Below are 27,499 nucleotides of genomic sequence, written 5' to 3'. Positions count from 1 at the left end.
GTCATCAGGTTGTGACACATTAAACTCATTTTTCATAACTTGCAATGGATTCGCTCCTATTGTTGCTGGTAATAACAGCAGCCATCACTTAGTCGCGCTTCCCTTTGCTAAACTGCAGACTATATTTTTACCTCATTTGCAATTTCAAACTGATGTCTCTTTGATCTCCCCCACAAAGCGACGCGAAAAAATCGTTTATTTTCGTATTGATTCATCCAAGAGGGATGGAGTGTCTGTTCCCAAGACGTGAATTTTTTTCTCAAATTAAACTGATAGCTTTTCAAACGGATCGGGTTTTTCCAACCGGCTAAATAGGCTTTTTGGAAATAATGTTACGTTTATCAAGGGTAGTAAGAAATAATTCGGTAACTTCCGTTAGCTCTTAGGGATAAATGCAGACGTGCTTTTCCTTACAGACTCTCGCCTCGTTAAACGAGACTCCATCTCCTGCCGTCAGCTAGTGAGCTTTCACATTTTCTCTCTTCGCTGCCTGCTGATTTCGTTGCTTCTTGTTAGTAATGCGTCTATTTCAGCTGCAGCTCATGAGCACCGGAACTCCCACAAGCTTGAGGTGACTACATTCCTATAAATTAGGAATCCACCTTTATTAGCCAAATAAGAGCCACTGATATTAATTTTAATCAGTCATGCGAGGTGTGACCTCACAATCGCTCTAATTATCAGCGTGCCAAAAGTTTGCAAAAAGCTGAAATTCCGAGCAAGTCGTAAAGTTTGTTTTAACGGAGATCCATTCATTTTATGTGATCACAGTGAGTTACTTCAACTGTTAAACTCGTACATGTGTGGTTGCACCGGAGCAAACAAAAATAAAACGCCAGCAAAATAATTATAACAGTGGAATTTATAAAAGACATTAAAGGCATAATTCCGAGCGTGCTCAGCGAGCACATTTAGTATGTCTCCTAATTAGTTTTTTCAACGTATCGGTGCAACGGTCTCATTTTAATTAAGCGCTGAATTTTTACGCACTGTCGTAGTGCATTCGGGTGGATAATGTTTATTATTTATTGTACGGCCCATGTGGACGCGCACCATCGAGACAATTACGCTGAAAATGATTAGTTTAGCGCTCCCCGAATCAAACAGGACGGAAAATCAAATAAAACGTGGCAAGTTGGCAAACCGGCGAATCAACACTAGTCAAACTAATTTACTGTTGCCACTGTTTCGTTATTTGCAATTAAGAAAATCAATATTTATAACCGCAAATCTCCCTTCTGTGGGTTGCCATGAACGTCGATGGGACGCATTTTTTACCAGCAACCTGCAGTCGTTGCGAACAAAATTAAGATGGATCGGGGGTTTCACGGACGTTGTAGCGATACAGCCCTTGGGTTCCGGATTGTTATCGCGTCTGCCTACATTTCGTCTACAGCATTCTGAAGATGTTTCCTGTAGCTGTATAGCAGTCTATTAACCTTTCGCGAAAAAAGCCTTTCAAAGGAACTCCTGCACCAAATTTATTATCGCATTCAGATGAACTTTCTAAATTAACTCGTTATTTATGAGGGCATTTTTATGGTTAAGGGGATATAATTTTTGGTTTTACAAGTGGAATTTAAAATGGTTCTGGCAAATAATGCACAAAATATGCGAATATTATGTTCTCCCAGCATCGGTAAAAACGGGCTATATATTTTTGCAGAGAACGTTTCGTATTTTCTCGAGTTAATTTCATGAGTCTATCTGATAGTCTCGTCTAGACTACTTAAATTATGGTTTTAAAAGTTACATGTTTTAATTAAATCTTTGACTGTTGCTCTTCCAGAAGTAAGGTTCAATACTTCATGTAGCTAAACATTTCGTTACTATTGAAATAAAGTAGAGAGATTCGCTTAAATCAACAAGGCATAAAGCGCAAAATTTTATGTTTGCTTTGCCCCATAATAAATTCCAAAACAAACTTGAACCTCTTGTTATCAAGTTGATACCTACGTAATTTCAGTCTGCGTAATTATACACAGTGTCCCAATGGACAAAGGGCTTCAACGGTTGATGCCGCTGAGATTGCATAATAAAATCTACATTCTAATTCAGAAAAGGCTTGTTTTATTGATAGAAACGCTTCATGCAAAATAAATACCTCCACCGCTACATACACATACGAGTATGTAGCATAAATAGTGAAGTGAATATTTACACTGATTACCTACCGGTAAACGAAGTTTATTTTGCTCGTTAATTGAATTTTTAGATTGTCTAGATTTATAAACCAAAATATTTTGACATCGATTCCTGAGGGAGTAATATTTAACCAGATCCTTGCACGTAATTAATCTTTCATGGATCGATGCAAAATGCACGTTCCGCCAAAATTATGAATGACAGCATTATGTAAATGCAATTTTTGCCATTGTAAGCACAAAATTGGAATTGCGGTAGTTTATTTGATATTCTTTCCGGAAATTAAAAGCTTGGAAAATATTTAAAGAACCTGCATAGAATTTATCTCGTTCAATTACTTAAAACGTTTGCTAGTAGTTTAAAAACCTTAATTTCTTCTCTGAGTCTGTGCTCTTTTAATTACTACATGTCAACTTATCTTGGTAAGTTTCCGACTGCGTGGATAACGAATGCAATTTTTTTAAGGATTTAATAAAGAACTGCAATTTTGAGAAATGACTTGACAGATTTAACCAACGTCAAATGTTTTATTTCCCTTTGGAAATTAAATGTTTACTCAAAAACTGAATGCAGTTGACTTTAATTAATGGAATATTAATTTTTCTAGCAGCAGAAGTTGGAAATAAATGGCTTTATTATGCATCTGCAGGAAATCATGTCGTTTATATTCCCACACGATGATTTATTCCACCATTTCATTTTCTATATTTGTGCAAGAGTTTAAAAGAAACATCAAATAAAACACCACATAAAGTCGCAAGGATGGCACTTGAATTAGTCAACGACATGCATAGATATTTTTCATAGCTTTTCCACATATTTTGATTGCCTTTAATAGCTTTTGCGAATATTGAAACGGCTATAATGTTTGAATTATTATTGGCCATAAAGTGTTGCATTTTACAATATAACCAAAATTGTATGTACCAACTGCTATTTTTATTGATCAGTTTTTTGGTTTACACTAGAATTTTTCTACCTCATAAATCCTCCCAAAACCGCGAATGTTAGTTAATTCGCGGAAATATTTGCGCATTTTAATTTATGTATTGTAGCAAAATAAATACTACCAGTACCATTATGTTTACACAGTGAAACAGTTGGCATTAACTTTTATAATCCAATAACTGTCGATAAAAAATAACCACCACTGATAACCTGCATAATTATGTGGCTTTACAATGCATTATTCAATTATTAGAATTTAATGCGTTTAATTAATTAGGCAATAAATCTTATTGGCGAACATTAGGGCAAACAGGTTGACAATAAACATCTATTGTAAATTTCGTCCATTATTAAGCCTTTATCATTAAATATTTAAAACTAATGTTATTAAGTACAAACTCGTTTGTTGTTTATTAAAAAACACTCTTATTTGTTGTAAATTATGATCTCGTATCCAGTTTCTTGTCTGCATTTTTAATAATTCTAAAAATTTTGTTTGAAAAACGACACAATGGGTACTACAATTTCATATGCAAATTCGTGTCCATAAACTGAAATAGTAAAGTAGACACAAGAGATTAAGAATTAATGAAGAATGCAGATTTCCAAAATAGATGAGATAGTTTCCATCTGCATTTAGCTTCATACAGATTAAATCAAGGAGCGCAGTTAACTAAATTAAAAGTCAGGCTACGCTATTTTACAATGACCATTATTTTTTTGCGTGTCCTAAAATGTTAATGTAGGGTTCCAACTCAACTAATTTTCTTACTACTCTAGGTTTGAATCAACAGTTAAAACTTTTCTCCTGAAATTGACTTTGTTATTCCATTTCTCTTTCAGCCAAGAAAGTTTCGTAACCCCTATTTTCTGCAGCAGTTGCACTGCTGCAAACAACATTGTAATTAATTTTGTCCCGCAGTTACAATAACTTTTCGTAGAAAATATCGGGTGTAAATAACTGAAAATATAAATTCTAAAACACTGCACAATAATATCCGGTGTCTCGAGCAAAATCGGTTGGACTTTAATCTGAAAACTCAAAATTAACCAATTTGCTTTCACGGGACAAGAATGCATATTAAAAGAAGCATTGTTTCAGACTAATGCTGGCTGCAATTAGTTTTTTACACCTCCTGCAGTGTTACAACTCTCGTAAATCCTTTCTGTCAGATATAGCCGTAGGGGTTATGTGCTCAACTATACATTCAGTGAACGTCTACGAATAAAATCTTTGATCTTTTTTTTATAGTTTGTTTTTTCTAAATTTAAAGAGAGCACTTTGGCGACTCTTGGCATTATAAACCTCTTCAAGAGATGGAGCATTCTGGATGCTTTTTCACTTTTATGGATTCTGTTAAGCTTGAAATAATCTTTGATTGTCTGTGTTTGTTGCGTGAATTCGATCGGAATGGTCACCAAAGGCATCCTTTTTTCGATTCGCTTTGAAAACTTATCTCGTCCTCTAAATACACACTGTACACAATTGAGTGTAATATGTAAAACGCACCGGTCCCTGAAGTGTGATAAGAGAGCAGCGGTCATTTCGGTCTCGCAGCAAAATATTTTACCGGTAAACCAGTCTCGATGGCGGAGCTTATTTTCGCCCCATCACCGGATCAGTCCCCGGACTCCCTGCTACGTCCGGAACACGGTGTTTACATATGTATGCTGGCATATCCGCATTATTCATAGGCAACAGCGGCAGGTGCGAGACATTTTCAATATCCCACGACCATGGTCTGGGCAGATGTATATATCTGAGCATTTTACAACGCATGCGACGCTAGATTGACTATAAAATGAAGTGTGGCCACGCCATAAACTTCGCTACAGCCACTTATGCTTCACAGTTGGCACTTTTAAATTTACGGCTTCGGAGAGAAGTTTACAGGCTTGTATGGTATTGGGAGATATTTACTCTTGTACGTGAATCGTTCTCATGCAATTTTTACACAGACTGACTTTTCTTACGGCTCTATTGAAACGAGATGCCCACTACAAGGATTCCCTAATAAAATCAATGTTTCACAACGGATGAGCTTGTCGAAGAATATACAGCAGGGCTGAAATGCAGCGCTCTCGACTTACTTGAAACAAACTTTTGTCTCATTTCAAAATTTCCAGCCCTCATTTTTGATTAAATCGCCACCTGGCGCTGCCTAAAGTTACACAATCCAATTTTTCATCAGCGCAATATATTCACCGAAACATGTATCTAATAGCCAAACTGCTAAAATTATATTATTTATAAAAGACGACAAACTAAAATTGTGAACCATCACAATGAAGAGCAGCTGCCAGAAATTTCTGCCAATAAAGCCCGACACAAAGTGCATAAAAATACCCACTTACAGTTACAAATTTATCATTTTTCCTTTGATTGTCGCAAATATAATGACATTATACAACTCATTACTGCAATTATTGCAGCATGACATTAAATTATTAATTTCCTCAGCTGTGTGGTTGTTATAATTGCAAATTACAGTTTAGTAGTGCGGATATGGGAGCATTAAATTAACATAAACTACATTAAAAAACAGGATCATTCGATTATTGATAGGCGAATAGCTAGGCAATCACCGTTTTTTATTTTTATTTAGATCCAGTACCACCAAAAGTGCCCATGTTATTTGTGGCACGAAAACGTCAAACAGCGTCTGTTTATTCATGTTAAAAGTGAAAACAGGTGCAGCTTTTCCGCTTCTACTCTCTATTTACTTATCTTTTTTAATATCGCCTTGAACAATCGTCAAAATAATAGTGAAAGTTATTCTTGGCCACCACAGCTTTTTATTAAAATACAACTGGGTCATCAATCATTTTTGAGACTTTTTTGTTCCTCGTCACTAATCGGCGATGACAAATGGCTGAAAATATGAACCACAATTGTATTACTGGAAGAATTCCGTAAAGAAAAAGCAAGATTTGTAAAATGACAGGCAGATCAATTAATTTGAGCCGTTTTTCCCGAGCTGCATTTAGTTTCATGCTCTTGCTATTTTATGTTTCTAGTTTAGGAAGTAATTTATATAAAGCGAGCACTTTCGTCCCACCTGACTTTACACAATCCGCTCTCGTACTTCTTTAGTTATTTATTGTAGAATGCTATTTAACCACCTGCCCGAATTTTGGGGGAAATTGAATTTACTTCATCCCTAGTTGAGAGGCGTCCGCTTGAAAAATCATCTCGATTAGAAACGGCCCGAAAAACCCACGACCATTTATATCCCCGTACAATAGATCCTGTCCCACCGAAATAATTTTAAAGCGTTCCGCAGTTTGAAACAAAAACAGGAAAACTTATGAATATCGCACTTTTGCCATTCACTGTAACGGCTTTCTATTCGCCAGACTCGATAAATTTCGTTGTTTTCGCAGAGGTGCACCGTAACTGCCGAACATGAGGCTAGGACTATCTATCTCACATAACACAATAGTCTCAAGTTGTCGGGATTCGATCCCGGATTCCCTGCAGGACCCGGATTTACTGCATGGTTTCCAGCATTCTCCACGAAGCCGCTTTCCATTCTGATTCCGCGGAACGAAAATCTACGTTCAGCAGTACACGTTCGCAAAGAAGTTGAATTGAATTCGAAGAAATCATCGGTAATATCGCTGTATCATCTTTATCACTTTGCCCGGAAAAAACGGGCGGCCAGCAGTGACCGAAACTGACGGAAAACCTCATAATACGGCTTCCATTTCTCTATATTTGCCCGTCTTCAATATGATTGAACTGTCAAGATAAAGACAAGCACATACTAAAAAATACGCTTTTGCCAAATGGCTCGTGTAATTCGATACATCGGGACTGCTGCAAGGCCAATGTGTTGTCCTTAACAGCAACTTTCGGACAACCTTTGATCGATGAGCTTTAATTCCCCATAACAACACCTAAGAAGGTATTTCCAATTAACCGATTAATTAATTTCCAGACTTTCACTTTGGATGTAGGTCACTGGCAAGTTCTGACCCGATTTGCCAAACTTCAAACGCTAATAATTATTTCAACCAATCGATACACAAAAAGTTGCTGAGAAAGCTGCTGAATTATAAACGGCTGACATTTTCAATTAGTTTGTCTATTACACGTACAAATTCACGTGCAAATATGCCTAAAATTTTCAATTCCCTGCGCTCTGTAATCTACAGTTTAATTACAACATGAAATATTTATTTTAAAATCAAAATTAAACTGCAAAAGTTTCAATTTAAATTACAGTATTCATAATAATGATTGTAGCTTTCAAGCGCATCGCAACAATAAAATTAAGCATCTCTTTAAATGACATTACGAGAATTGCGTTTCAGAAGAATAGATTAAAAACAAAATTAAACAAAAACATAAAGGTCTCCTAAAATTATTATTTATTTCAGTTTTATTAAATCAAGGAAAATCAACAAATAATTAATTTACGAAATGAGTTTATAAAAGCACAAAAACATACAGACATAATTTAACTGTTCTAGCTAAATGCTGAATAATGTTTCTATCATTGGAAAAGCTTCAAGTGCAAGTAACAGTTCATAACGTATGTATAATTCCGATAATTTATGAAAGTGCAGCTATAAAAGTGACTCTGCAAACTGGAAGTATCTACAGAAGGTGCATTATTCACTTGCAGCTGCTTTAAGAAATGCAATAGAAGGAAATATTCTAAATTATGCACATATTTTGTACAACCTTCTACCCTATGTTTTTTCACCAACTGATGCCATAAAATCTAGAAACGTCTCTATGTGGGAATGTTTTTTTATCGTCGAAACTTTCTGACTCTGTTTTCGTAAATATTTTGAACTAGAGGTAGCACACAGTAGCTATATCGATTGATTCATTGAGACAAATATTAACTGTCATATAAATTGTTCAACTAAAAGTGGGTCACCTGTTCAAAAACATTCTGTATCAGAAGTTTCAAAGATGTTCTCAAAAATAAAATAACGTAAAATTGTTCCAATGCTCGTTCGTGTTTCATGCAAATTATGTATGTCAATTAATAAAACAAAATCGGCTCCGATAAATGTTTTCGGTCGTACTAACAAAGTAGCTAAAATACTGTGTTATTGTTTGATGCAAATAGTGGTTTTTCAGACAAATAGTAGATTTAATTGGATATTTAATTGGATGTTTATGTTTAAAAAATAATGAATAGCATAACGGTAAACAAAATATTTGTATCCATAAAACAATTAAATTGCATGAAAGCGTGTGCTGAATAAACACAAGTTGCCAATTGAAAAAATAGAAAAAGCTGCGTCAAAATTCAGCAGTAAGCGGCTGATTGATATGCGCTTTACATTTTCACCTTATAGATTCTTCAAAAAATACATATCCAGCCCGGCTGAATAGAAACGTCAAATTCATGCAACGTCGTTTTCTAGATTGCTCCAGTAATATTCCTGCGTGACTCACAAATGAAAATGTCTCTGTTGTAAGCGGCGATCCTTGATTTCGAAAAGAAAAATTGTAGAGCATTCCGCTCTTTGCGTTGGAAATTGCTGGCCGCAGTCACAATAATAAGCTGATCATTGAAGCCATCAATAAAATTTGTCTTGGTAATGTTATGAGGCCATTTGTACCTCCTAAAATTCTGTCCAAGGGTCATAAATCACGTGCGAGTAAGATTTTTCTTTTTTGACAACGCTATTAAATATTCTCTACTCCATTTTTATTTGGGTATAGGTTGAAAAGGGGAGATAAGACTACAATGCACCGTATTAGAGACGTCTGTAAATAAATCTAGTTTGGTTTCGATGATCTTGTATTTATGTTGCGATACTGCTGCGCTCACCGGCCACTGATAGTGATGGGAATTTCCCCTAGCAACATAACTCATACAAGAAAATAAACGATCGGAGACGCAAAGGCGAGATGTTAGAAAATACGCTCGAGCCCTTTCGATTCATCTTAAATATTTGTTTTAAATAATTTTCGAAAAACGAGCTTTGTTTTTCTTAAACTCGAACTTTGAGCTATCTTATCTTGTTTGCTTTACGGTTGAAAGAATAATAAAAATGATGAGCAAACTGTATATTACTAAGGTCGTGAAAATTTTAAGAAGACTTCAACTCTATAAACACTACCCGGCGCCTCCACCAAAATGCGATACCCTAACACGGTAAAATGTTAGATGAGGGTAAGCTCTCTTCAATAAGTAAATAGCGTGACGTGATAAGAACCAAAAATCTAAACCTTTTAAATTCGGACGCAAAATCTACCTCAAATGATGCAATAAAACGTTATTAAATTTTGAAATTTTCATCAAATGCGCAATTTATTTTGTCACTGGAAAACAACAGGCTCGCTTTAAAGTAATAAAATTTTAATTTGATCTATAATAATTGATATACGAAGCTTGTTTCTGACAGCCATAAAAGATTACCGGATGAAAATTAATTTAATAAACAGCTAGTTTGATTTTAATATCTGGAGTCCACATATAATTTATTTGGTTGTAACTTCCAATGATTACATTATGATGAACCCTTTCCGTAAAACAGAAAAGGGGTTTAGGGAAACACCAGACTTGCTTTTTATTTAAGTCCTCGCATTACAACATTAACTTATTAAATTCTAATTTAAAATTTTGATATTTCTAACTGGCAGTCTAATTTCATTAAAAAAAGATCAAACAAATCAGAATTAATACTTGAACAAAGAAGCTTTCTTTCCTCTTGTTCCAGAAATCAGGAGCTCGTTAAAATAAATGATCATTTTAATTCTGACTCGATTAAAACATCTTTGCACTTCTATCTAGAGCATCATGCAAATTAGATAAAAGACGAGATATTAAAAATTGTATAATAAAAGTCCTTGTTTTTTTGAAATTTCTAAAGCAAGTGATTGCCGTTGTGCTTCTATTCCGGCTGTAGCAGCCATCGGAAGCACTTCGTTTCTGTTAACAAAACACAAAACAATCTGTGCCAACACTGCGCCTGAGCGCATCACGTCTTGACAACATTCGTGGATATGGATATAGCCCCCGGAGCAACATTCTCGGCATAAGAACTAATCTCCACCTTTTGTGCCAGTCGAATTAGGTCCCTATTTACGTCTAAGCTAAGCGACATCTTCATTTTCGCAGCTCGTTTCATCTCAGCTTTTTCCTGCAGTTTATATGGGGCATTTATTATGAAAATTTATTTGCAACTTCTCATTTCCCTCTATGCACGAAAATTAAAGAAACAAAAACGACGCCCCTCGAGTTTTTTTCCTGCTTAAAGCGCGTCCATAATTCTCAGACATTCAAGCTGCGTATTAAATCCGAATTCAAGAATATTTACAAGTGAATGATACTGACCCGGTTTTACTCAGAGATTCTGCTTCCATTCGAGCTAAGACATGCAAGAGGTGCTAGAAAATTTCTTTGTCTCTCTTCTGGCCTGCGATGAGTTAAATCACAACAAGAGAAACGTGAAACAATGATAAAACAGCCATTCCGCTTTCATAATAAATGTTTAAGTGTTTTTGTGATTTATGAGGAAACTTTTGTTTCCCTCCACGTCGTCTAGTACCTGCTACACATTGACTTCTCATGTAAATTTATTCCGTTAAATAATTTTTGCGCGATCTCGTCAAGTTTATTTTCCGCTTAATTTCCAGATTCGATCGCAAAATACTTGCGCACGTATCATAACAAACTTTTTATATTATCTTTAATTTATACCTAACCACGGGAGAAATTGAATTTCAATTTGAATGGAACTTATTATTGGAAACTTTTGTTGTTATCCTGATTACCTGTGTATTGTGCTGCAGGATCGTGATACTTCTTCCATTACAACTTCACACTTTATTAGCTCGAGTCATGAAAGTTGTTATCGTGCTTTAATCATTACGAGATGAGTCGAAAGATTACCTGTCATCGATTGTTAATCCGGACGCGTAATAACCTATCGGAAATTATTTTAATTAAAACTTTCTAGTCCAAACAGAAAATAAAATTAAAACCCGCTTTTGCTGCATATCAACAATTAAAACGAGAAGATCACGGAGGATTTACTCTTAATGCTCTTGTTGCTTCAGCAGCCATTAATGCCGATACGGCTTTAAGAGATAACGGAATATTCGGCACGTCCAGTCTTTACTTGGGTTAAATTCCCCCATTAGTTACATTGATTTTCTATAATAATGGGGCCTTTACAATCACATCTGCTATTGATAGTTTATTTTAGGACACTTTTTGGTCAATTTCCTACCTCCTGGAGTCTCGAAACAATGCTTCAACCACTACAAAGTGGGCTACTTTAACATTTAATTATAAAATAACATTAGCAAATTGATTACGTGTTTGCTACATTGAAAGCGCATTACCCGAAAGACAACACAAATAAAAGACATTCACTGGCTGCTCTTAATGCGCTTGATCAGCATGTCATGTTCGAAATATCCATAAAAATAACAGTTATTTTCATTAATTTGGGCGAATATCAGATCAGCAATTTAATTTTTAATTTAAAAATAAAAACGCAGTAATAATTTAAAGACTCAAAGCTCTCGTAAAGCACACGACAGTAGCAAAACGAAAAAAAGTAACACATCCTTGAGACGAAATATGTTCACACTGACGAAATAATTTATTATCACTTCCGGTGGTACTGGACGCCTTGCCAAACACATGTTGAGTAATTACCGCCTAAAAGTATTTACCTGTCAAAACTATAATAAGAACGAATTAAATTAAAACCGCCTTGTGAATTTTAAATATAATAAAGTGAGCAATTTGTTTAGTTCACAACTGTCAACATTTGAGCACTTAGAAAAAGATTAATTGTGAATATTTTCCATTACTTTTCCTATTTTTACAACAAATACCATTTGTTTCAACTCATTAAAATTCAAAATCTGTTCAGAACAGTCAACAATGATTAGAGAGAAATTAGACTTTTATTTTAATCCATGAGCACACTTTTGTGTTAGACGAAAGGAATTTAATTACGCCTCGTTAATGTAATGCCTTGATTTAATATCTAATGGCAGGGAAGTAATAATCGTAATAATTATTGTTTTTCCAGGGATGCGCAATTTTCAAATAATTACGAAAGAGCGAAGCCTGAAATAATAATGAGTCCAGGTCTTGTGGGGCTTGACGGTTTTATTCAATAGGCGGATGGAAATTTTGGTTATCATTCCAAATTACAAGCAAACTTGTGTATTGTTCTTGGATTCAGCCAAATGTTCAAGAAGTAATGCTCACTTTTAAATAAATAATAAACCTACGCGTACAACTAAGCTCGTATCATTTCCAAAGTTGTTTGATGGGCAGTGCATCTCTGCATGGAACTATCGAGAAATCAATTTACCCGAACCCCATACAAGACTCATTGAAGACTGAAATAATGATTCCTTTGCTTTTCAGTACCTTGAATAGCTCTGAAGGATGTCAAGATAACAAGTTTCTGTGCATCTAGGAATTTCATCTCGTGGAGCTCTGACTGTAATTATTAAACGCTGTTCTTTATAATATTCTAAGTCGTAATAACGTAAAATTTGGAAATTAGTTCAGTGCGTTCTGTGGTTGCTTGATATTACCGGAGCTACTAATTGTTTTGCTTAACAAGCAAACAAGGTAAAATTTCCTCTAATTCGCATGTTTCAAGCAAGTTCATTTCCGGCTCAGTTATTTATTTCATAAATTGCACATTTAAGGTACAATGCGAGTAAAAATTGCCTGCTACGTGTGCAATGTGCATACAATTGATTACGACTATTTCATTAAATAATTTCGTTTACAGTCGTCGCTAGACTTTTCCAATTTATTTATTGCGACAAAGCGATTTATATTAATTTTAATCTGGACATTATGAATTTCATGAATACGTACGAAGTGATTACCTGTCACACACATGATTAAAATTATTAGAATTTATAAAATAATTTCGCAGCGATTGTCGAACAGGCGATAAAATTTGAATCGGAATTGTTTGCAGAAACAATGCTCATATTACACCAGCATAGAACGATTCACAAGTTCTAGCACGAATGCAGGCTTTCAGGTCTGATAGTTCTGAACAGCACCCGGATATATTTTTATTTAAAATACACCGTTATCTTTATCATTAAAATTAATGACAGAACTTTTCAAAGAAAGAAAAGTTGGTTCGGAAAGACGCTGCAAATTTATTTTAATTGCAATGTGAGAAGGTCCTGTAATCTAGTGGCGAACCTAACACAAAAAGTGCCACACTTTTAGACAAAGTGTAGTTTCTGCTGAATCAATTAGTTGCACACGTCTTATTTTGTGTTTGTGGAAATTCAATTTTGGGGAAGAAATTGAAAGTTGTTGACCCATTTTTTGGCCAAAACTGTAAACAATGTCTTCGGCACTATCTGGGAACATTAGAACCAAAGGCTTTGAACCCAAGAAGCAAAGTGGCTTCCGAACAAATCGGTCAACAGATAACGTACTCAACCCACAAACAGAGTTCTCGCCCCTGGTGATCACAGTTTACGATTGCGTCTTTTATGAGTTTAATAAAATGTTACTGAAATGGCAAGCGTGTTGCACCCCTATTATTGTTGCCTCAACTAATGTATGGAAGTTGAGAAGTTGCACTAACTTCACTTTAACTTATCACCTCCAGCTTGCGTCTTGTTGCATTACTTCCATTAAGTAAATGCAGGCAAAATGTAGCTAGTATAAATGTCTATTTCAATTAATTTAATACGGCGTCTGATAGTTCATTTAGGTATAATTTATTGCCACCATTACCAGAGAGCCTAATTTAAATACAACAATAACAAATAATCGATTCTGCTGTTAAAACAGCGCAAACCAACCGAGAAACCATTTGTAACATTAATCATAATCTCAACGTAAAATGTGACATGAAGAGGCAAAAATGTCCCCAGTGAGATATTTTAATTATAAAATTAAACGAACTTACCCAAGTGAAGTTCAATTTTAATTATATGAAGCGCCTCGTCCGAATAGATCACTATGTAGTATACCCATTTCCGTTAGATGGTAGCACACACTTCAAAGCAAATAAATTTGCGCGCCCTGTCACCTGATACTCCCTCTCGCGGCGCTTTGTCATTATTTCAAAGCTGTCGGTGATGTTGCAACACTGAATAGATCACGGGAAAAAATTGGGTCTGTATAGATCGGGAGGGAGTGATCTATTCGGACGAGGCGCTTCATATAATTAAAATTGAACTTCACTTGGGTAAGTTCGTTTAATTTTATAATTATATTTCGCGCCTCGTCCTCTAGATCACTATGTAGATGTTTAAAGCTGTTGCAACAAGCACATCTCGTTTTCTCAATAATTTTCTATATTGTTACAAGAAATTACAAGATTGGTAAAGGTAGCATTACAACAAAAGAACAATCCTTAAGTATAAAATGTAAAGGAATATTCATAGGGTTCACGTGAGAACTGCATTGGCGAAAATCTCTTTATGAATGAGAGGCTTATTATAAAATGTCGCAAAAACTCTCGAGGTTGCTGACCACCCGGCTGTTTTCCTAATTAAATCGAGGCTTATCCCTTTTCGCGCAGCAGCTGAAGTGGCTGCGTGTCTGGTGCTGTGCGCCGTGTATATTGAGGTATCCACTCCACTTTCTGCTAGCACCATTTTAATCCATCGACTCAGAGACTGCGTTGATGCTGGATGAAATGGCTTCCGGTGGGTCAAAAACAGTCGAGTCTCACCAGACGACCGGAGCAGCTCGGTTCTTTCGAGATAACATGAAAGAGTACTAACGACACAGAGCAGCGGTTTTTTCTTAAATTTCGGGAGTCTTAGCAGTGGTTGAAATTTGTGGGGACCAGATGTTTTAATGACATCAGGAATTCTAATTTCTACTCCCTCCGCAGAGAAAAGGATATTATTAATTCTGATAGCAGCCAATGTTTGTACTCGGTGGGCAGTGACAAGCGCCATAAGAGTAGCCAATTTCCGTGTTATGAGCTCCAAACTCAACTCTTGGTTGGCCCCCAAGCGTTCGAAATAATCTAAGACCACTGCGGGGTCCCACGTTACGTCATATTTGGGTTTCGAGGGTTTTATTCTGTAGACCCCTCTCAGAAAACGCTTTATACGATGATCCTTCCCCACTTCGGGTGATAACAGCAAGGCCAGTGCAGAGCGGCACGTGTTTAGCGTATTGTACGAAGCTCCTTGATGAAAACGACAGGATAGGAACGTTAAAATGTTTTGAACCGTGAAGTCCAAGCAGTTGTGACCATTCCTTTGGCAGAACTCCCACCATAACTTTTAGCTCGCAGGTGTATTGTTTCAGAGAGCCTTTGGCGAGGGAAGACAGGGTTACCTTCGTAGCTTCGCGAGGGACGCCTTGTTTCCTTAAACCTTTTTCGACAAGAGTCCTGCCACCAGGGAAAGCTTCTGATGCAGAGGGTGAGGTACTCTGTGTGAAGTAAGGAGTAAGTTAGTATCGGGTTCAAAGAAAATTGGCTCTTTTCTGAGAAGTGATGTAAAAATTGGAAACCAAGGCTGTGTTGGCCAGTATGGCACCACTAGAATGCCTCGTGCTCGGTCAGAAACAATTTTTTGTAGACAATGAGCTACCAAGGAGAAGGGGGGAAAAGCATAAAATTTTAAGTCTGTCCAGGGGACCGTAAAGGCATCCACTACTTCTGCCTCTGGGTCTCGGAACCAGGAAAAGAATCTTCTACACTTAGTATTATTGCGAGACGCGAATAAATCGACTTCGGGAATTTGGAAAAATGTGCAAATCTTTCTGAAGGCGTATGGTGCCAATTCAAATTCTGTTTCCGGAGATAACCGCCGAGACTCCCAATCGGCTTCGGTGTTATGAGAGGATTTGATATAGGATGCAAATATCCACAATTTTCGTTCTTCACACCACTGCCAAATTTCTTTGGCCAACGCATGAAGATGTGGGTGTTTAACACCCCCCATTCTGTTAATATAGGCGACTGCTGTAGTATTGTCAATCCGCAGAAGAACGCAACACCCCGATAGGTTTTTAGCAAAACATTTGAGACCAAAGCTTGCTGCCAACAGCTCCAGAAAATTAATATGTTTTGATCTTTCTTTTTCATTCCAATGACCATGTGTGGACTCCCCTCCACAAAAGATCCCCCAGCCTGAGAGCGAGGCGTCACTAAAAATTTCTAGTACAAATTTTGGGGGCAAAAGAGACTTGCGGGAAGAAATATGGACCTCCCACCAGTTAAGATCCTCCCTAACATATTGCGGAATGAACATAATTTGACTGTAATTGCCGTGAGTGTTCTTCAACGCTAAATATTTAGCTCGTTCTAATGACTTTGTATACAACTGACCATAGCTAATAGCCGGACATGCAGCTACTAACGTACCAATCATTTTTGCGAACTCCCTAACTGAGCATTGCGACTGTCTTTTAACCTTCTTTGCAAGCTTAGTGATACATTGTTGTTTGTCTAGCGGAAGTCTCACCGTCATATTGGAACTGTCGTAGATGAAACCGAGATAACGAACTGTCTGATTGGGAGTCAATTGACTCTTTTCATAGTTAATAAGAAAACCCAGTCCTTCCAACATTTTGCAGGTCATTGATATGTTGTGTAAGCTTTGCAAATATGAGTTATCCATTAGCAAGAAATCGTCGAGGTATAAGACCGACAGAAGATTGTGAGATCTTAAATACGCTACTAGGGGTTTCATTAATTTGGTGAAGACATACGGTGCTGTGCTGAGGCCGAACGGCATACAGGTATATTCATAAAGTCTACCTAGGAAGGTAAAGCGAAGATATTTTCTGTGGCACTTTTGGATGGGAATGAGATGATAAGCATCTTTAAGATCTATCACCGCCATAAAGCAGTTTCGAGAAAGCAATTTGCAAACCACCTTGTGGTCTTCTATTTTAAAGTGGGTGGTTTCTACAAAGTGATTGAGCTGTTTTAGGTTAAGAATTAACCTACTAGCACCGTTTTTCTTGGGCACAAGAAAAACATTTGATACAAACTGCTTTGGCTCGGCCGTGCACTGCCGAATTGCTCCACAATCTAGTAATTTGTTTAGCTGAACTTGAAGGATAGATTTCTCCTTGAAAGACCAGTCGCGTTCTTTTGGAGGTCTTTCTTGATACGGTTTTTGGTGAAAGGGTATGGCGTACCCCTGTGTCCATGATAAAATGGTAGGGTCCGAAGTTATTTGACGCCATTGATCGGTGAAAAACTTTAAGCGACCGCAGTACGACCCTACCTTTAATGTTTCCTCCTCGGAGGTTCGGTTCTCGACGTTCGAGGCCGATAATAAGGATTGCGTCGCGTTTGGTCTTCTCTCCCCGTCTTCGGTTGTCGTTTGCTCCGCGATTGATTGTGTCTGCCTCGGCTCTGGGAGTATTGGCGAGGCAGACTCTTCGAGTTTAAATTATATTGAGTCTTTCCGGTGTTGATCTTTGCTTTAGGTATCTTTAATTCCTCGGATGTCTTTTCGAGGGCGCGAGTCGTCTTCATACGCTCGCTAAGGTTATCACCGAAAAGCCACCCGTCGACCGGTGTTTCCGTCAGTGTTGATTTAAAGGTTTTATTAATGCCTGCTGAAGCCAGGATTCTACGGGATTGGGACTCAGCAAAGTGGACGGAGGCCAGGAGTTTCCCCGCGTCACCCAGTAACTCGATTAGCTGTGAGGTGGTCCCTCCTTCTTCTTGAAGACAGAAAGTAAGGGCAGTACCAACCGCCCCCATTGCGGCGCCCAATTGAGCTTGCACGTGGGCAAGTCTCTCGTCCCGTTCGGAATGCTGCTGCGTTATGGCCCTTTTCACTTCCGCATTCAATTTTGGGGCTTGGACCAACTTACAATTTGCGATTGGAGGATATTTTTGTAACAAATCTTTGATTTCTTCCGTGTCCAGGCCTTTCTGCAAGGTTTGCTCCCAAACTTGCGCCACTTCTTCGTGAATGGGTTTTCCCATCATTTCCGATGGGGGGCTTTGAGATCCCAGCATTTTCCGGATCTCTGGCGGCAATTTCTTGAGGGTTTTATCCTCCTCATTCCCTGGAAGAGGACAACAAGGTTTAAGGTTAGCTCTCGTTATCCCAAGGGCAAAAATAACGGGAAAAACCAAGGAAACACTCGTTGGGCACAAGTTGCCAATCAAAACTCGTTGACTGGATTTGAAACAAGGACGGAAGAGTCCAAGACTGGGTAATATTCGCGCCCTCCTCAAAACTCGTTGAGTGAGGCTCCCGCCCGTCTGCGTCAATGCAAGTTACTCAAGTCTCGTTGAGACAATTGCATAGCATTGGAGACTCAAAACTCGTTGAGTTATTTGCATTGCATTGGGTACTCAAAACTCGTTGAGTCCAACTTACAGTCGCATTGAACACTCAAAAACTCGTTGAGTGTGATGTGATTCCATTCTGTAGGTTACTCAAAACTCGTTGAGTTACGTAATGAAAAGTCGTGCAACAGGCACTGTAACCTTCAAAATAATTTCTGAGACTCACCCTGCACTGATTTCTCCGAGTCCGGAGATGTGGAACGTTCCCCCTTGCTGCTTGAGGAGCGATTTGAGCTGGTATCGCTTCCACGTGGTTGGTTACGTGTACTATAATGGCGGCGATTTTCTTTCAACCTTTTCTTACCGGTAAGGCGTTTGACGTCTTTTAGGGCCTTCTTGAGTTGTTTGCGAATGACGACCAGGTCAGAGCCCTCCGACGAGTCCGATGAGCTCGAAGACGAACTGCGTTTCCGTTTTTTACTACCCATTTTCCGAAAACGATGTGCACCATCCGACACACAAATGAGTAATGACAAAGCGCCGCGAGAGGGAGTATCAGGTGACAGGGCGCGCAAATTTATTTGCTTTGAAGTGTGTGCTACCATCTAACGGAAATGGGTATACTACATAGTGATCTAGAGGACGAGGCGCGAAATATAATTGTGTTATATTTCTATTAGAGTCGAAACTAGAGCTGAATTATTACGACGTGCAGAAATATTGCAACGATTTTTTATTTAGTTTTAGTTCACATCGCGTCATTTTGAAAACAACGTTTGTACCTAGCTATTCTCACACAGGAAAAATTTAATAAAAGAGCCACTAATTGGTAATTCAGGGCCCTAAATTAGAAAGACACTTTTGACATATGAAGTCTTAATTATGTTACATTTTTGGTCATCATTTCCGCAAAAGCAATGTTTTGCGAAATAAATTTCACCTGCTGTCTGCAGGAGATAACAATGCTTGAGATAAAATGTGTCGCAAATGCAGAAAAACCACCCACATATTTATCAGATATTGTATCGTTCCTTGAGACCAACTACTTACACTTTACTTGCGTTTGCTTACTTAATAGAGGGCTTAAATCAAAATCAATTTAATTAAATCTAGAAGTGAGCACTTTGTTTATTTGACTGCAAGTGTGCAGCAGGAAACACTCGAATAATGTGGTCGGTCGGAAATATCCGCTAAACCATAAATTTCCGTTGAACTTTTTCGTGGTGTTTATACGCAAAGTTTTGAAGTATGAATTGCAGATAATAAATACTCCGACTTTGTAATTGCTTTCTGACTTGTCTGCTGCTCGCATTTATGGTTCAGAAGAAGTCCGGTCACACAACCGCTAATATACTCACGGCTGTAGCAAAATGCACTTAACTTTTTTTCACTTTGTGATTAATTGTGGGGAAGCCAAATGTAGTTTGTCCATGCTGAAACTCAATTTGGGACATTTACCTACATTTGGAATTAATATTATTTAGGGCCCTCATATTAGACAACAGAACAAAAGTTAGTTTTCGAGAATTCAAATTGTAGTACATTAGGTGCGGGAAGGAAAGGCCCATTAGAGAACAATAATTGCTCTAACTTGAGTTGCGTAAGTGTTGTGACTAATGGTAATCCTTCATACCCCAAGAATACACAATATGGGGAAGCTGTTGTTGCACGGACGAGAACAAGATTGAATTTCTAGCCTAGGGATGCGTTATGATAATCCAATCGTAGAACGTCTGTAGTGTTAATCATTGGATTTAGTGCAGCTCCATGGTTTTGAATTAGTAACTAGTTTCTGCCGCACATCATACCAACGTGGTGGAGTATGTATGTTTGCAAAAAAATCACTTAATGTAAAACCACTGCTATGGAAAAACAATGTTGAAAAAACTTTTGAGGTATCTTTGGGTGTCATTCATTTGACTATGTTAGGTTAGTTGTAATTAGACCATTCAACCTTATAACTGTTTATTGACTAATATCCCGGAGCATTGAGGGTGCGTCCAGGCCCCTTTTGCGACATAACCTAACTAACTCACTCTGCCAAAAAACCCCCCTCCAACTCCCGTGTCGCCCACGTGAGAGTTGCCAACCTAACATCCCCCCTTTTAAATACAAAACTAAGCTAAATATGAAACTAACTACCTGAGGTATCAAAATATACATATTTCAATAACAATAATAATCTTGGTATCTTTTGGGTCTTCTGATTGGTCTTTTCTTTGGTTCCTCTGATTCGTCTGGTTGTTCTGGGTCATGTTCGGGTTCATTATTTCTGTCTGGTAAGGGCTGAAGATGTCTTCGATTTCGTCTGACGCAACCGCCGTCAGTCTCGATCAAATATGACCTTGGTTCTTCACATCTGCGTTGTACTTCTCCCTCCTTTTGCATATTTATGATCCATACGCGATCACCTTCTTTTAGATTTTTCTCTTCTTTTGTTACTCGGTGTCGTTTGTCGTAGTTGGTCTTCTGTTCTGCTTGATTGTTGATTAACGTTTGTCTGACAGTGTCATGGTCGATAGTTGCAGGTTTTAACCCTGAAGGTAACCTTGGCAGTCTGTCTCGAAGGTTTCTGCCAAAGAGCAGTTGGGCAGGTGACAATCCACATTTAGTAGGTGTATTGCGGTAGGTAAGAAGTGCAAGATATGGATCTTCATTTTTCCTCAATATCGTTTTGAGCAGCTTCACAGCACTTTCGGCTTGTCCATTTGGCTGTTGGTAATGGGGACTACTGGTAATTAACTTAAATCCATATTTTCTGCTGAAAGTTCTGTATTCGTGACAATCAAATTGTTTGCCATTGTCGGAGCGGACAACTTCGGGTATACCATGTCTAGCAAACATTTCTTTGAAGGTCTCGATAACAACTTTGGCTTTGGTGGTGCGAAGTTTTCTGATTTCAGGATACTTGGAATAATAGTCCTGTACCACTAAGTAAGTTGACTCATGATATTCTGCGAGGTCGGCACCAATTGTTTGCCACGGTCTAGATGGAACTTCGGATGGTAACATGGGATCTACCGTTGGTCTGCGTAGTTTGATGCAAATTTCACATTTCCCGACGACTTCTTTAAGCTCTCTTGTGATACCTGGCCACCACACGGTAGCTTTGGCCCGGTCCAAACATTTATTAATACCGAAGTGTCCGTCATGGAGCACATAGAGGCACTTCTTCTGAAGAGGACCAGGAATGACGACTCGGTCTTTGTAGCAAACAATGTCATGAGCGATGCTTAAGTCTTGTTGATGAGAGAAGAATTTACTGACTAACGGGTCGCTTTTGTGTTTCTGTGGCCAACCATTTTTGACGTATTCTTTGAGTTTGCTGTACGTTGGGTCCTTGTTTTGGTAAGACTTGATTTCTTCCGTTGAACAAATTTCTGTAACGACCTCACGCATCACGAAATTGATGTAGAGATTTTGAACGTCTTCTAGAAGTGGGTCTTGGTGTCGAATTCTGCCTTGGATTGGTGCTCTGGATAATGCATCGGGAACGAAAAACGTTTTACCTGGAACGTATTCTATAGTATAGTTAAATTTCAATAACCGCATGCGAAATCTTTGTAGCCTGTTGGATAGTTTGTTGAGCTCTTTGGTGGCCAAAATTACTGTTAACGGTTTATGGTCGGTATGAATTTCAAAATGAGCGCCCAGTAAGAAATTTTCGAGTCTTTCACACGCCCATGTAATGGCGAGAGCTTCCTTTTCAATTTGAGCATAGGCTTGCTCGCATGGTTCGAGGGTACGCGAACAAAAATAAGTAGGTTTCCAATTTCCGTCACTTTGTAACTGTTCTAAAACGGCACCTAAACCAAAAGACGATGCGTCTGCCGACACTCGCGATTTTTTGTCCGTGCTAAACTTGGCTAACACGCGCGATGATGCGATTTCACTTTTAAGTTTTTCAAAATCCGCTTGATGTTTATCTGTCCATACAAACTGTTTATCCTTGTGCAGTAGTTCACGTAATGATTGGGTTTTTTCCGAAGTATTAACGATAAATTTTGAGACATAGTTAACCATGCCGAGGAAAGTTCTAACTTCGGTTACCGACGATGGCGCGGGATAATTATTAATGGCTTCAACGCTTTTGGGATCGGCTTGAACACCATTTTCGGATATTAAGTATCCTAAATATAAGGTCTTGTTCGTTTTAAATTCACATTTGGATTTGTTTAAAGTCAAGCCGTGATCCGATAAGAGTGTTAACACTTTGTTCACGTTTGTGTCATGTTCAGCTTCGTTGCGGCCTGTGATGAGGATGTCATCAGCATGAACATGGACGTGTTCCATTTTTAATTTGCCGATTACGCCGCTGATGGTTTTTTGGAAAACTTCTGGTGCTGAGGTGATCCCAAATGGAATGCGTTTGTAGACATACCTGCCAAATGGTGTGAGAAAACAGGTATATTTGCGCGATTGCGGTGAAAGTTTAAGCTGCCAAAAGCCATTGGAAAAGTCTAACTTGGTAAACCACTTCGCGTCTTTCAGTTTCGAAATTGTCTCATCGACCGACGGTAATTGGTACAGTTCGCGATTAACGCACTTGTTTAGCTCGGTGTAGTCTGAACACACGCGAATTTTTCCGTTCTTTTTCGCTGCAATAACCATAGGTGCACACCACTCAGTAGGTTCATTAATGGCTTCTATAACGTCTTCGCGAATCATCTTGTCCAGCTCCTTTTTTACTACATCCATCATGGGGAGTGGAATTCTTCTAGGCGTGTTTAAGGTCCAAGGTTGTGCGTCTGATTTTACTTCAATTGTGTACTCAAAATTCTTAAGAGTTCCCAAGCCTTTGAACACCTCTGGATATTTCACCATCATTTTATGTTGGAATTTTTCATCAGCTTTTCTGCTAGTTACATGTCTAATAACACTGTCACTCGCAACGAGTTCTTTGCCAGTCCATTTGATCATGTCTAGTTTTTGTAAGGCTGGTCTTCCCAGTAAGTTATCTGGTGTATCAACGACGAAACATCTAACATTTTCTATTTTATTTTCCCATTTAAGAGGAACTACTATCTCTCCCTTTATTTCCAATTTTCTCTGGTTTCCTTTTCCGGGTCCCAACAGTGTTGTTTTTGTTCTTTGTAACTTTACTTTCCCCTGAAGTTTATCTTTGAATTCTTTGCTAGATATTATGGTTTCATCGGCTCCGGTATCTATTTTGAATACAATGTTTGTATTAAAAATTTCCGCTACCGCTTCCCAAGGTTTGTCCAACTTTACTCGATTAATATTGATAATCTCCCTACAATCATAGCTCGAATCATAGCTATCATCAGTATCATCTGATATTGAGGTTTCAGATTCCACTGCGTTTACGTTCTTTGTTTTACATCTGGATGCAAAATGGCCTTTAAAGTTACATTTATAGCACGTTTGTCCATTGGCTGGGCATTCCATCCTGTTGTGTGTGTTCGAATTTCCACACCTTATACAACCTTTAAATTTATGTTCACTTTGTTGCTTTCCATCTTTGCTCCTGCGCTGTTTTCCTTCATATTTCACGGATTTATGGTTAAATTTCTTGGCTTTGTCTCTAGCTACTCTGTTTACCGTTTCCTCTCTCACTCTTAGTTCTCTGTTTTCGGTTCTAATCCTCTCCACTTGAGTTATTTTGTCAATTGCTGTTTTAAGTGTCAATTTGTCATTCATTTGTAGATTTTCCGACAATTTTTCATCACGAATTCCAACAACTAATCGATCTCTTATGAGTTCCTCCTCCAAATCTCTGTAATTGCATGTTTTGGCCAAGCTTATGACGTCAGCGATGTACGTTTGGGCGTCCTCACCTTCCCTTTGGTCACGTCTGTTAAACTTAGCTCGTGCGTAGATTGTATTAGGAGTGTCTTTGAACTCGTTATCAAAGAATTCTTTCAGCGCTTTGTAACTAGGAAAATCGGTTTCCTGTTTCTGCTTAGCCTCCATAAACTTTGTAACTTTCGCCCCCATATGCAACAATAAACTATTAATTTGCTCTGCTTGTGTGCTTTTGTCTAGTTTTGTTGCTGTTCTAAAACGTTCATAATGTGTAATCCACACTTGCCAATCTTCTTTTTCGAATGAAAATTTCTCCGGAATCGGAATGGAGTTGCTGAAGACGATGCTACTCGTTGGAGCCTGCTTTGACGGTGTGTCACTCGCCTGAGCCCGGGCCTGTGCTTGTGCCACGAGATCCGCATATTTTTGCTCCAACTCGGCCACTTGTGCCTGAAGTGCATCCATCGTGATAGTTGTGGTGGTTTTTTACACTCACAATTTGTAACACGAGCGGGATTCGGATTTTAAAACACTGACACCATGTTAGGTTAGTTGTAATTAGACCATTCAACCTTATAACTGTTTATTGACTAATATCCCGGAGCATTGAGGGTGCGTCCAGGCCCCTTTTGCGACATAACCTAACTAACTCACTCTGCCAAAAAACCCCCCTCCAACTCCCGTGTCGCCCACGTGAGAGTTGCCAACCTAACAGACTACAAAGGAAAGAGTTTATATTATTGGAATATATAGAAGTCCGTGTAATAATATTTCATCGTTTCAAAATTTTCTGAATTCATTATACAATCTTTTATCTCGTATATATAATGCAAAAAACTATTACATTTTATGTGGTGATTTTAATGTAAATTTTTTAGGTTCTTCTAAAGAACAGCAACTCTTGAATAATTTGTTCCTTGAATTTGGTTTAAAAATTCATATTTGGCAAAACACGCGAGCTACAAATACTTGTGCAACTTGTATTGACAATATAATTTCAAATCTTTCAGCAATAACTTCTTATGTGGGGGACATTTTCTATTCAGATCATACATATCAATTAGTTGTTTTTGACAGTATTAAACTAGGCTTAGGCAATTGTGATGACAATTGTTCATATATGATTAAGAAACGTGTTTTTAGCGATGTAAGTATTTCTCATTTTAAAGAATGTCTTCAGACCGAAGATTGGCAGGATACATTTGCCGCTTCAGACTTTAACTTAGGGTTTAATAACTTTTACAATACATTTTTGCGTTATTTTGATAAATGTTTCCCAATTAAGTCGATAAAGATTAAAAGCAAAATAAAAGGCAAACCAACATGGTACACCCATTCTCTGAAAACATTACATGACCAACTTTGTGACATGTCAAAATTAAGTAAAAGTATTAACAATCCGGCGTACCATAAAAAATTTTTAGAACTTAGGCAAATTTATTTTCAGTCTTTAAAGTGTAGAAAGTACACATATAATGACAACCGATTGGCTAATTCAGATAACCTTGTGCGTGAAAGCTGGAATATAATTAACAGCCATCGAAAAAATCTTAAAACCAACAACATTGAATTAGTCGATAAAAACAATAAAGTGATCAGTGAACCGTTGGATGTCTGTAACTTCTTTAAAGATTATTTTGCTGATGGTGTCCAATATACCCAAAGAAGTGAGTCAGTTTTATCACAAAATTACTCCAAATCTACTTCAACTGTTGTAAAAAGTTTCTATTTGGCACCTTCATCACCGGAGGAAGTGATTACAATCATAAATAAAACATGTAACAAAAAAACACCTGGCATTGATGAAATACCTGGGACCTTACTAATTGCTGTCAGAGATCTAATATCTTCCCCATTATCCCATTTAATCAATGAGTCCCTTTCAAAAGGTGTTTTTCCTGAAGCTTTAAAAACTTCAAAAGTTGTCCCAATATATAAAAATAAAGGTTCCAAAAGTGACGTCTCATGCTATAGACCAATTGCAGTACAAAATCAATTTCATAAAATCTTTGAAAGAATATTCTCTGATCGCTTGGTAAGGTTTTTGGAATGTACAAATTTGATCTCTTCTAGTCAGCATGGTTTTAGAAAAGGTAAATCTACAATAACTGCTATAAATGAAACAGTTTCTGCGTTATATGATTCATTAAATAATAAGCAACAAACAGTTGGGCTTTTTTATGATCTGATGAAAGCTTTTGACTCTGTGAATCACGGTATTTTGTTAGAAAAGCTGCACCATTGTGGTATTCGTGGAATTTCAAATAATTGGATTAAAACTTATTTACATAAAAGAAGACAGGTTGTTGCTCTGAATGATCATATGTCCGAACCAGCGTATGTTGAATTGGGTGTGCCGCAGGGATCGGTTTTGGGTCCCATTCTTTTTTTAATTTTTATTAATGATTTACCACCTTTGTTAGTTACAAATCCAAAATCTAATAAATTAATTATTTATGCAGATGACACAAATGCAATATTAACTAACAAGAATCATGAAGACTTGGTTGAATGTGGAAATTACGTGTCTACAACTATAAATAACTGGTGTTTGACAAATGGGCTGGTATTAAATCTGAAGAAAACCTATTTGGTTAAATTTTTGCCTAAAAATGTGACGCCTGATTACAGTGTTCTAATTAAACTATGTGGAATGTCAATAAAAAATGTAAATGAAATTAATTTTCTTGGAATAACGGTGGACTCTAAATTAACATGGGAAAGTCATATAAATAAATTGTGTAATAAGTTAAGTGGGATTTGTTTTTTAATAAGAAATTTAAAGCCCACTGTGTCTGGTGACATTCTTAAAATGTTATATTTTGGGCTTGTCCAGTCTGTACTTACTTATGGAATTATTTTTTGGGGGTCCAGCAGCTTTTTGAATAATCTATTTGTAGTACAAAAACGTATTCTAAGATGTATGGATAGTTCGGAGGCAGTAGCTCACTGTCGTCCTATCTTTCGAAAACTTGGTATTATGACCCTCCCATCTTTATATATATTTCACTTACTTTTGTTTATTCGACAACATGTAAGCACTCTTAATAAACGAAGCGATATTCACGCGTACGGTACAAGGACAAGAAACCACATTGAGCTGCCACATTCTAGGTTGGCTATTGGTCAACATGATCCTACATATGCTGGAATCAAATTGTACAACAACTTGGAACAAAAAATTAAGGAATCTAAGTCTTTTAATATATTTCGCAGTCGCCTGTCATTATTCCTACAAGACAAAGCTTTCTATAGTGTTGAGGAATACCTCAATTATTCCAAATTCCCTGCAAATTTGTAGTATTTCGTATATTGACGAGTCCGATAAGACGGTGCATGGCATGCTCCATGACTGACGACTTGAGGGACAATTACATATTATTATTATTATTATTATTATTGCTCTATTTTCCGGCAAGGCCAATAAGAA

At 37.6% G+C, this 27,499-nt stretch overlaps 2 protein-coding genes across 3 annotated transcripts in view; both read right to left on the bottom strand.

The window, feature by feature from the left end:
- The window catches only part of LOC664151 (KH domain-containing, RNA-binding, signal transduction-associated protein 2), a 77,674-nt gene that overhangs the window by 36,771 nt on the left and 13,404 nt on the right, over positions 1–27,499 (bottom strand). The gene's annotated exons all lie outside the window — the stretch shown is intronic.
- Positions 14,912–18,901, bottom strand: LOC135265682 (uncharacterized). 2 transcript variants are annotated; one of them, XM_064355644.1, is made up of 3 exons: positions 18,530–18,899; positions 17,282–18,077; positions 14,912–15,473 (listed from the first exon to the last, which is right to left on the bottom strand). In XM_064355644.1, exons 1-2 carry the CDS (start codon positions 18,789–18,791, stop codon positions 17,284–17,286), a joined length of 1,056 nt encoding a protein of 351 aa, XP_064211714.1. In that variant the 5' UTR covers positions 18,792–18,899; the 3' UTR covers positions 14,912–15,473; positions 17,282–17,283. The 2 variants fall into 2 exon arrangements, with proteins under 2 accessions (XP_064211714.1, XP_064211715.1); XM_064355645.1 differs by having other exon boundaries at positions 14,912–18,077; positions 18,530–18,901.

Source organism: Tribolium castaneum, chromosome 3 (assembly GCF_031307605.1).
Source record: "Tribolium castaneum strain GA2 chromosome 3, icTriCast1.1, whole genome shotgun sequence".
Taxonomy (NCBI): Eukaryota; Metazoa; Arthropoda; class Insecta; order Coleoptera; family Tenebrionidae; genus Tribolium; species Tribolium castaneum.
The sequence above is the reverse complement of the archived record's forward strand: the minus strand, read 5'-3'. Positions and strand labels throughout refer to the sequence as shown.